The sequence below is a fragment of the Etheostoma spectabile genome, chromosome 4 (assembly GCF_008692095.1).
Source record: "Etheostoma spectabile isolate EspeVRDwgs_2016 chromosome 4, UIUC_Espe_1.0, whole genome shotgun sequence".
NCBI classification, from domain to species: domain Eukaryota; kingdom Metazoa; phylum Chordata; class Actinopteri; order Perciformes; family Percidae; genus Etheostoma; species Etheostoma spectabile.
Window position 1 is genome coordinate 22,610,356 of NC_045736.1, and position 10,404 is coordinate 22,620,759.

At 40.1% G+C, this 10,404-nt stretch overlaps 1 protein-coding gene across 3 annotated transcripts; it reads left to right on the forward strand.

Annotated features, from left to right (window-relative positions):
• Nucleotides 1-2,867: 2,867 nt before the first annotated feature.
• LOC116687847 (keratin, type II cytoskeletal 8) lies at nucleotides 2,868-9,039 on the forward strand. Of its 3 annotated transcripts, none has more exons than XM_032513521.1 (10): nucleotides 2,868-3,412; nucleotides 4,905-5,113; nucleotides 5,876-5,936; nucleotides 6,053-6,148; nucleotides 6,290-6,454; nucleotides 6,591-6,716; nucleotides 7,311-7,531; nucleotides 7,657-7,697; nucleotides 8,311-8,492; nucleotides 8,529-9,039. In XM_032513521.1, the coding sequence occupies exons 1-10, from the start codon at nucleotides 2,960-2,962 to the stop codon at nucleotides 8,577-8,579; spliced, it is 1,605 nt and encodes a 534-aa protein (XP_032369412.1). In that variant the 5' UTR covers nucleotides 2,868-2,959; the 3' UTR covers nucleotides 8,580-9,039. The 3 variants fall into 3 exon arrangements, with proteins under 3 accessions (XP_032369412.1, XP_032369413.1, XP_032369411.1); XM_032513522.1 differs by having other exon boundaries at nucleotides 8,311-8,490; nucleotides 8,533-9,039; XM_032513520.1 differs by having other exon boundaries at nucleotides 8,311-9,039.
• The last annotated feature ends 1,365 nt before the right edge of the window (nucleotides 9,040-10,404 follow it).

Here is a 10,404-nt window from a genome sequence, read left to right on the forward strand (position 1 = left end):
AGATATTTCACTCTGAAACACAAATGTCATCTACATGGTGGTGCTAGAGCAGTGGTTCTTAAACTTAACGCAGATTCTGTTTTATTACAAAAAGTGCATGAAACCCATGACCAAAATAGTCATACATATTGTCATTGTGTTACTTCTAGATGGAATTATAGTGAATATAAAGTATTTCCCTTTTTGCTAGCAAACCCCTGAAACACCCTCAACCTCAAGGACCCCTGCGGGTCCCTGGACCCCGCTTTGAGAACCACTGCTCTAGAGGAAACATCAGGGGCATACCAAAATCAGAAGGTTTCATCCATAAACTAACTAATTTCCTGGTAATCCATTCAATAGTTGCTGACATATTTCCATCTGGACCAAAGTGATGGACGGATAGACTGACTAACATTTCCCATCACTGGAGCCATACCTCTCATGTGGTTAACAAATCAGCAACACCAAGTTTCATGCAGCAGATAATGAAAAACAGTAATAACATGTGACCACACGGGCCACTCCTATGCAATTCCTGGGCTGAAAACATATACTTACATCCTTCAGACACTAGGGGGTATGGGACTCAAGGCAAACAAACTTTCTGTAGTGAGGGAAGAGTGGGGAAGGCCCCAAAACTGCATGTTCTGTACCTTTCTCCCGTGCTTGTTGCAATAAGGCAACATGTGTGCTCCCATTGTTTAACTCAACGCACCGTCCCTCAGTGTATATTTTCTTCAAGACTGAGCCGGAGGCCCTCTGTGTGAACAGGCATCACAGGGCGAGGCAGGAAGTGAGTTTTATTACTGATTTTACTGATAGTTTGGAAGACTTGTCATGATCCTTCTAAACTCTGCAAAGTCCAACTTTAAGACCACAGCTTACAAAAAGTGTTTCATACTATATGTTTTCCCTTTTTTATTCATTTTCTGCATCCATCAAGTTCATTATAACTACATTATAATGCAAAGATGTGTATACAGCGATGTCATCACCTTTGCTATAGAATTCAGCCTATCATGTATCCCAGCCCATACTCACTGAATACCTGAGTCAAACTGTCATTTGTTGTGAAATAGGTATGTTTCTTATCTTTGCTAATTGTCTTCTCATACCCCCACTTGCTCATCTTTTCTCTTCCCCCCCCCTCCTCTCTGTCTTGTAGCATGTACGTGTTTCTCTCAGTACATTCCTGACTTGATGTGTTATATTGCAGCTTTATACAAACCAAACCATCACTGGCCTCTTAAGGTCAGAGGGTTAGCTTTTTTAATTACCTTCTTACTTTCCTCACGCAGAAAGAAGGAGGAATCAATTAATTAGTAGGAAAGATTTTATTTAGTTTAATCATGTTTAATCATGTTTACTGTAAGTAATCAAGCATGAAATAAATAAAGCTCTATTAATCGGTTGTATCACTAACACAGAGAGACTTGTACTTATATGGTTGCCTCCAAGTTTGGCACAGCAGCTCCATTATGAAGAGTCACGTCACTGTTTGAGACGAGCCAAGCAAAACATGCATTTTTTGATTGGTCCAAAGTCCCTTTCAGGTTATTAAGATGTACTTTTCACAACATGTGCCTACTGTGCTATACTAACGGCTAGTAAATAGGTGTTTTTTGAACAACAATATAAAACCTTGAAAACAAAAAAGGAGGGTTGTGGTAAAATGTTCGTTGAGGGAGCAAGAGGTTTATTCTGGTGAAAATTAGGCAACAGTCATCAAACCGCTCAGAAAAGATCATGAGTCATGAATCAAATGAATCATAATTTCCACAGTTTCAGATTATGCTTGGGGTTCATGTTTTAAATAAAACTGCCATGAAATGATAAGGCCCTATAAAAATGTGTTTTGATCTTTAATATTTGCAACCATGGACTCTATCCACCCAACCCCCACCCACACATCCATCCTTCCGTAGTATTGTTATGTTGTGTTTGTACAGTATAGGTGGGGAAAGCTGTTCAAGACTAAGGTAGGGTTTGGGGTCAAATAAAAAGACAAACTCTGTTTGCTCTTTACCTGGCTGATATCGAAAGAATGTGTGTGTGTGTGTGTGTGTGTGTGTGTGTGTGTGTGTGTGTGTGTGTGTGTGTGTGTGTGTGTGCTTGCTTGCTTGCATTGCTTTGCAAGTTTTGTCCATTTATCACAGCTGATAATGGAAACATCCTGCACGAACGTGCAGACTACAAACACAGGCTTTTACATTGACGTTTTTAATGGTACACCTCTAACAGTCTACTTACACTTTTTGCTATGTCAATCATATTTGTTGCATAATAAGTGCTTCATGCAAGGATTTGTTGCAACAATGATATGATATGATACATACAGTCACAGCCCACAAACACATAAAGCACATCACACTGGGCAACTACAATTTACTTTTGCAATATGTCACGTCTATGAGAACTGTTGTAAAGTGGAAGAGGAGGTCATAAAATGATGTGCCTGTTCATTATACCCAAGGTTTGACTTTATATTCTGGTGTTGCATGTGTGTGTGTATGTGTGTATGTGTGTGACTGTGTGCCTGTGTGAATGTTTGTGTACAGATGATACAAGATGTAGACTCTGTTTGCAGAGCAGTATAATTTTATGGACACAAATAAAGACTGGGAGTGTTTGTTACTATGATGTAAAGCAATGTAATGTTTTAAGTGTGGAGAATGCAGTTTTATTAATAAAAAAGGGTGGTAAGAGTCTTCCAGTGTTTGTACAGTAGTTTTATAGAAACTGGCAAAGTGACTATTATGTAACCCTTATGCTCTTTCTTCCCTGACCCCCCCCCCCCCCCTCGCTATCATCCTACACTCCCCTGCTGAGAGCACCAGCCAATCCCACCTCAGCAGGGTCCCTCCCTTGCTCTGATAAATAGCAGCCGGGACCAGGGAGGGTCCATCTGCCTGACTCTCCTTCCCTCAGCAGTCTCTCTTTACACACCACCTCAGTGCTAAAGGCTCCCTCTGTGACCATGTCTGTCAGAGCTTTGAAGACCACCACCTTCTCCACTGTGTCCTCCTCCAGGGGACCATCCCAGGGCTTCAGCAGTCGCTCCTTCTCGGGCTACGGCGGACGTGGTGTGGGTAGTGGCAGGCAGAGCTATGTTGTACGCAGCTCCTATGGGGGAATGAGCAGCAGTGGGGCTGCTGTGGGTGCTGGGGGGTATAACGTGGCCGGTGGGTATATTGCTGGGGGGTCTGGACAAAGAGGAGGTGGAGTAGAGTGTGGCTATCTGGGCTTTGGTGGAGGTATGGGAGGTGGAATGGCCATTGAAGGGGTGACCCCCATCACAGCGGTGACCGTGAACAAGAGCCTACTGGCCCCCCTGAACCTGGAGATTGACCCCAACATCCAAGTGGTCCGCACACAGGAGAAGGATCAGATCAAGACCCTCAATAACCGCTTCGCCTCCTTCATTGACAAGGTCAGTCAAGTTATAGATAAGATATTTCTGTGAAGATAAAAAAACACTGTCCTAGAAGGACATTTATTCTTTTACGACATTAAATGTTACCTGGAGAAATAATAGCAACAAACAGTCAATACAATCTGTTGCTTTCTTTGTTTTTGTTTTGATGTTGTGTCGGTTCTATGAGTGTTGGGATAAAGCTTTTAAATCCCACAGGGTCTAATAATAATTTAGGTACCTCAGAGGAAATTAGTGCATTGTAAGCCAAAATAGCTCAAGTTGAAAGTGGTCTAATTTAACAATGAGATCACCCTTGAGACAATGACACAGTATAACAAAATGCAGCCTGCTTCAAGCCATGCATAATGATACTGTGTAATGGAAAAGCTTCTTTACATTTTTCACTATCTGGTGAGATCATAGAGCTCAGATAAGAAGATCAACCTGGATACAAAGCAGACAGTGCAGTGCTGGGATGAAGAGCAGTGAAGAACAATTTAACATGAAGGGATCCCAATGTGAGCAATATCCTGCAAAGAAGATTTAGTGGTTATGAAAGTAGATAACGTTCCAGGTGTCCTCTTGGATTCCTGTTTTGCAAAATCTTATGTGGTGTGTTATTTTCAAATAATTTCCTGAATTCCAGCCTTTACAAACACTTTCAGGAGAAAAAAAGAGTGGGCTTGGTCGAGGAAAGCTTTGCATGTAAGACAAGCTTGTAAATACAGAGTGGAGTAGATCAAAATAGTAAAAAATATCAACCAAACACTCAGTAATCTGACCAATACTTACTTTATAAGGATAAATAATAGACATTAAAGCACTTTCTTGAGAGTAGTATAAATGACTGTTATGCACCCACTATCAAAAAGCTAGATAGAGAGATAGATAGATAGATAGATAGATAGATCTTGTGCAATGTAGGACAGAAGTTAAGCTGTAAATCAATCATACTGAGACTAATTCTTCAGATCATAAAACAAAGCTTGCATACCATTGTGATATGGCACACACTGAAGCAGAACAATATGTCTCTCATCATGTTTGCAGAGTGGTAGTCGGACCCCACCCAGAGTCAGGGAACTCAATAGAAGAGTTGTAAAGAGGTAATTGGGAAACAGTGCCTCTTTGTGTTGAAATGTGGCACTATGGTGGAGAATTGAGTAAGAGGTAATTGATGTGACATTTAGAGTGAGTTAGAGGTGGGAGAAGCTCAATTAATAATTTTTGTTCAAGTCAATCTTCATGTGTTTCTTTGTCCATCAGCAAACAAAGTGAATCAATTCATGTTTAATTTTTACATGCATTCTTTGTCTAACCACACTACATGTGTCTCACTGACCACCCTCTCCATATATAATAGAGTGCATATTGTTTTGCCATGAGATAACAAGGAATGCGCTATAATCTTCTCATTCTTTTACCATAAATCCACTCACAGTCATTTATGTATGATTCACAAAAATATTAATTAATGTTGATTATTCAATTACTTTTCTGTCTACAGGTACGCTTCCTTGAACAGCAGAACAAAATGCTTGAGACCAAGTGGAAACTTGTGCAGGAACAGACTACGTCTCACTCCAACATTGATGCCATGTTCGAAGCCTACATTGCCAACTTGCGTAAGCAGCTAAACAACTTGGGTCACGAAAAAGCTAAACTTGAGTCCGAGCTGCATCACATGACGGGTCTGGTTGAGGACTTCAAAAACAAGTGAGTGGAATTGAGGATTTGAGGAACCTTCAGTACAACCCAAACTCCTTAATGCGTCCATAATCAACATTGTTATATTAAAAATGTATCAAATGACCACTTGTACAAAGGAGTCACTTGTAGTGACACCCAAACAGAGAGTTATCCACATCCCCCCACCCCCGATCTGTAGAGTTGTTCCCCTCAACTCCACAGATCATTTTTGAATCTTTCAGCTCAGCTGTACAGTTTTGGTTCACTCTCACAGCTCACATTTCAGTCGCATCAGGCAACTGTTTTCAACTAACAGCTGTCTGTACATTCTTTCAGATCTCAGTTTAAATTCCACTGACAGAAATCTTCTCATTTAGAATGCAGATTGCTACAGAGGAAATCACATTTATTTCATGTAATTTAAATTTATTTGAAAGCTGCTCTAATCAGCACTACAGAAACACAGATCCAAATTAATTCTAATGTTGCTCCATAGCTCTGGATGTGTAAATAGGATACTATTTGCTAACACACTAACCATATCAATATGGGTGATGACATGTCAGTGTTGTCTTTACAGCTTGTTTTTGCTGCACCCAAGTGACACATTATTGTTATTGCAGGTTTTAGCAAATGTCAATTTTGAATCAACTTTGTTTCACTGTGTGCATAACATATATATCCTGCATGGTGATCAGAAGAAATCAAAAATATTAAAATACAAATTTGTAAAGAGCAAATTAGAATTGGGACATTAATTAATTCTGATTCAAATTACTTTTTTTCCAGGTACGAGGTTGAGATCAACAAGCGCAATGAGTGTGAGAACAGCTTTGTCCTCATAAAGAAGGTCTGTTTATAGGTTTTCTAACATATCCTTGATCCTGAAACTATAATAGGCCTTTAGGTAGAATGAGTTTTAAAGAACTTTAACAGTGACTATTCTCATTGTTTTTTCCTGCGCAGGACACTGACGTAGCCTACATGATGAAAGTGGAGCTGGAAGCCAAACTGGATGGGCTCTCTGATGAGATTGAGTTCCTAAGGCAGATCTATGATACAGTAATAATCTTATTTCACTTTTTAGTGGCACACAAATAAATATTTGATATGGCTACATGTCATTTTAAAAGAAAGGCTATTTTAAAAATGGTCTTTTCCATCTCCATTTCCTCTGTTATGTTCATGTATTGTCCTGAATAGGAAATCCACGAGCTACAGAGCCAGATCAAGGACACCTCTGTTGTGGTGGAGATGGACAACAGCCGTAATCTGGACATGGACGCCATTGTCGCTGAAGTGCGTGCCCAATATGAAGACATTGCCAACCGGAGCAGAGCCGAGGCTGAGTCATGGTACCAGAGTAAGGTGAGACCAACATTCGTGTTAAATTACAGGAAAAAAAATGCCAGAAATGTGACTAAACACAAACATTGACAATTAAAAACTGGATTATCTTGTTGCATTTTAATGCATCAGTCTAATTTGTCCCTGTCTGTACCAGTACGAAGAGATGCAGCAGTCAGCTGGTAAATATGGTGACGACCTGAAGTCAACCAAGGCTGAGATTGCTGACATGAACCGCAGGATAATGAGGCTCCAGTCTGAAATAGACATGGTGAAAGCACAGGTGAGACTTACAGATTTCAGTTTTAGATATTTAGACATTTATTATAGTCAATGTCAATGTCAATTTTATTTGTACAACACCTTTTATTAAAAGTAAACACAAAGTGCTTTACCTTTAAAACCACATACATGTTGAAACAAAGCACGGATTGAAATACGAATGCAATAAAAGCATCAACACAACCAGACAATCAACAAAAACAAACCAAAACATACATTCACACACACAAACAGACACACACACACACACACAAAAGGTTTTGAGTTTGTTGTTAAATAGGGAGTTGTTATCAGTGAGCAAGTCAGAGATGTACTGAGGAGCTAATCCGTCAAGTGTTTTATAGACTATTAGCAGGATTTGGAAAGTGATTTTGTATTGTACTGGGAACCAATGAAGTGATTTGAGTACTGGAGTAATGTGTTCAATGGTACGTGTGCGTGTAGGGACTCTGGCTGCTACATTTTTTAATAAGTTAGAAGTATTTAATTGTATTATTCCTTAATATTCCACAGTAATTCAGGAGACTGTGTTAGTAGTTATTGGCCTTACACTATGCACTACACTTCACTTTTGCTTTTCCTTCTCTACTCTCAGCGAACCAATTTGGAAGGTCAAATCACAGAGGTTGAAGAGCGTGGTGAGCTGGCAGTGAAGGATGCTAAACTTCGCATCAGAGACCTGGAGGAAGCGCTCCAGAGAGCCAAGCAGGATATGACCCTTCAAGTCCGCCAGTACCAAGAACTGATGAATGTGAAGCTAGCTCTGGACATTGAAATTGCTACCTACAGGAAGCTGCTGGAAGGAGAGGAGTACAGGTAAGATGTTGCTGTGACAGTACCACCATGTGGAGGTGATGAGTAATATCTTTTTGGAGTAATACTTTTTGTGTATATCTCGTTGTCTTTAGCTTGCGCATGTCTTTTTTTGCTTTTCTTTATAGGTTAGCAACTGGAATCAAGACCAATATATCCAAGCACACTTGTAAGTTCATGTTCTACCTTGGTACAAACATTTAGTGATTTTTGGCATGTTAACGTTTAAACCCACGGACAAACAATATGACTGGACACGATAATTCTTGGGCAATAAAAAAAAATGTCATAAGATATAATGAATATACTATCAGCCCTAACAACTAATTCCCACAGATACATTACAGTCAAGGGGAGCTGCTGCTTCTATACATTGTTTTGATGCATTGTTATAAACAGAAGCCAAGTTTAGAGACAAGGTGACGCAACTACCAAAACTGTGTTCCCATTTGCAAAACACCAAATGCAAGCTTGAAAAGGCATTTCATTCTTAAAACTCTTCACAAAATCATCAAAATTGCATATTGGAGTCTAAAAGGAGAGAAACAACTGTAACAAACTGCCTGTTTATTTACATCAGATATTCCACATCACACCTACTGCAATATTCTCTCTGGTCAGACGCCTTTCATAAAATTGTTTTGTGTGACAATTACACACTCAACTTTGGCACGGCTGCATTGATGCTATTATAGGTGATCAAAATGTCTCCTCTTCTACCACCCTTTTCCCCACTACTGTATGTCCATGTTAACGATTGCCTTTTACTTCTGAATGTGCAGCTGTAAACTACAATGCCTACGGCCTGGAGAGCTCCCGAACCCCGTCCTACGTCAGCTGCTCCTTTGGCGGAGACAAGGTCAGCAGTGATTCTATCGCTGTCCTCGAGGGAGCAACAGTGAAGAGCGCCACAGTCACCAAGACAGAAACAGTGGTGATCAAGACGGAGGAGATTAAGGAGGAGCAGCAGCAGACAGCAACTGAGGAGCCAGCTGCTGAAGAGAAGGAGGAGAAGGAGCAGGAGGAGGCAGAAGTTGTGGCTGAGGAGTGATGGGTTTGTTCCTGTTTTGTCAGATGTTGGATTGAAGATTTTGAACCAGGAAGTTAAGAAAAAGGACACAGACTCTGCTTTATTATTAAGTTCTTGAATGATTCCATCACCAAGGTTCCTTCACCAAATACTGCTTCTGCTGTAAGAGGTCTATTCCTTCAGCTATCCTTAATAAAGAGGTGCTAATGAATGAGTCTTTGTTTAGGTTTCTGAAAACTCTTACTGTAATACATTTTTTACTGTTGACTGTAGGCTTTGTCACTGCCCACGGTTCATTGCATTGCACTTGTTTAGCCAGCAGATGACAGCATTTTATTATGTTTTTCTCTGCTCTCCGTTGGCGTTTGAGGAACTCAAAGCACTATACCATATATAGATACTGCTGATAGGGGTAATGTGGGGAAACCAAACCTTATGCTAAACCTGGTGTACTTAAACAGTTATTAAATGAAAATCTGTCTGTCCCCAAGACTTCTGTAACAGTTACCTGGAGTCCTGTTTGCTTGACAATAAATCTTCAAACTGTAGCTGTAGTTGTTGTGTTTTGTTGGAGTGTAAGGTTCCATTAGACAGCGTTGGTGAAAGTGTTTGTAATCGTCTTGAAGAGACTTCCTATGTGCACACACACACACACACACACACCACACACACACACACACACACACACACACACACACACACACACACACACACACACACACACACACACACACACACACCTCTGCTATCTGAAGTCCCAGTCTGCCTCAGTCCAGCAATGCGCTAATTGCTGTGATTTCTTTTTCACAAAATAAATTGAAGGTCATGCATTCCCATTTAATGTGAGCAAATGTCATAATTCCAACACCTTTACATCACTAACTGTAAAAAAGGATGTGTCTAAAGTTCACACAAAGCACAAAATGTCCAGTATTTCAGTACATTTTTGCTGTAAGAGCCCTTTGCAGCCTTAGAGGAACAGGTTTGAACTTGTGGGTAGGGGGGCCACACCCAAGGCTATACAACCTCTCATTTGGATTACAGTAAAACAGAACACTGCACTAATCTCACAATACCACCCACCATGCACTGCTCTTGCTGTAACAGAACGCTGGCTGATCACAAACACCAAGGCAGACTGGAGTATTTTAATGTTTGAAGGCTTGATTAGTTAACTGCATGATATCACAGAGAGCAGTCTTTTAAAACAAATATGCTCACAGCAATAGTTGTTGTCATTCCAGAACTTCACCTCTAGTTTTATTGTGCTTGAAAGATTCTGCTCAGAACACACACTGTGTTGGTTTACAGTGACTCTGCTTTTACTTGGGGAATTACAAACTGTATTTGCACTGGAACTGGAAGATGGACAAAGATTTACTTTGGCCAAAAGCAAAATCACAATGAAAACAACAATAAGCATATAGAAAAACACTGTGAGTCGCACAGAGCACAATGGAAAGGAGTTACAAAGCTTTTGAATTCACCTAAAGGCAATACACAAAAACATTGTTAGTTTTGTTTTGTAGGTTTTGATTTCAGTATTCAGATATTACCTTATTGAAATAGTAGCCTACTTGTACTTATTACAGTAAGAATTGGTAAGCCAGTAACAACCAAAAGGCATTAGATTAACAGTAGTGGGTCACAATTGATTACTGTAACAGCAAATAAATGCAAACATATTTCAATCATGCAATCAAAGGGTTAAAACTAAATAAACATTGACGTCAGTAACTACATGAGCCATGAACCATGGCAACAAATTACAGGTGTGTCCAGGCGTGATTCCCTACAGTGTTCCATGGAATCATCTGTTGTTTTCTGTTGAGTGTGCGACTTGTAA

What these genes read in the sequence shown, in the direction of transcription:
- LOC116687847 (XM_032513520.1), top strand. Translation starts at nt 2,960, where the DNA reads ATGTCTGTCAGAGCTTTGAAGACCACCACCTTCTCCACTGTGTCCTCC. An exon ending in TAGACATGGTGAAAGCACAG is followed by an intron (nt 6,717 to 7,310) that starts GTGAGACTTACA and finishes CTCTACTCTCAG; the next exon opens with CGAACCAATTTGGAAGGTCA. An exon ending in CAATATATCCAAGCACACTT is followed by an intron (nt 7,698 to 8,310) that starts GTAAGTTCATGT and finishes CTGAATGTGCAG; the next exon opens with CTGTAAACTACAATGCCTAC.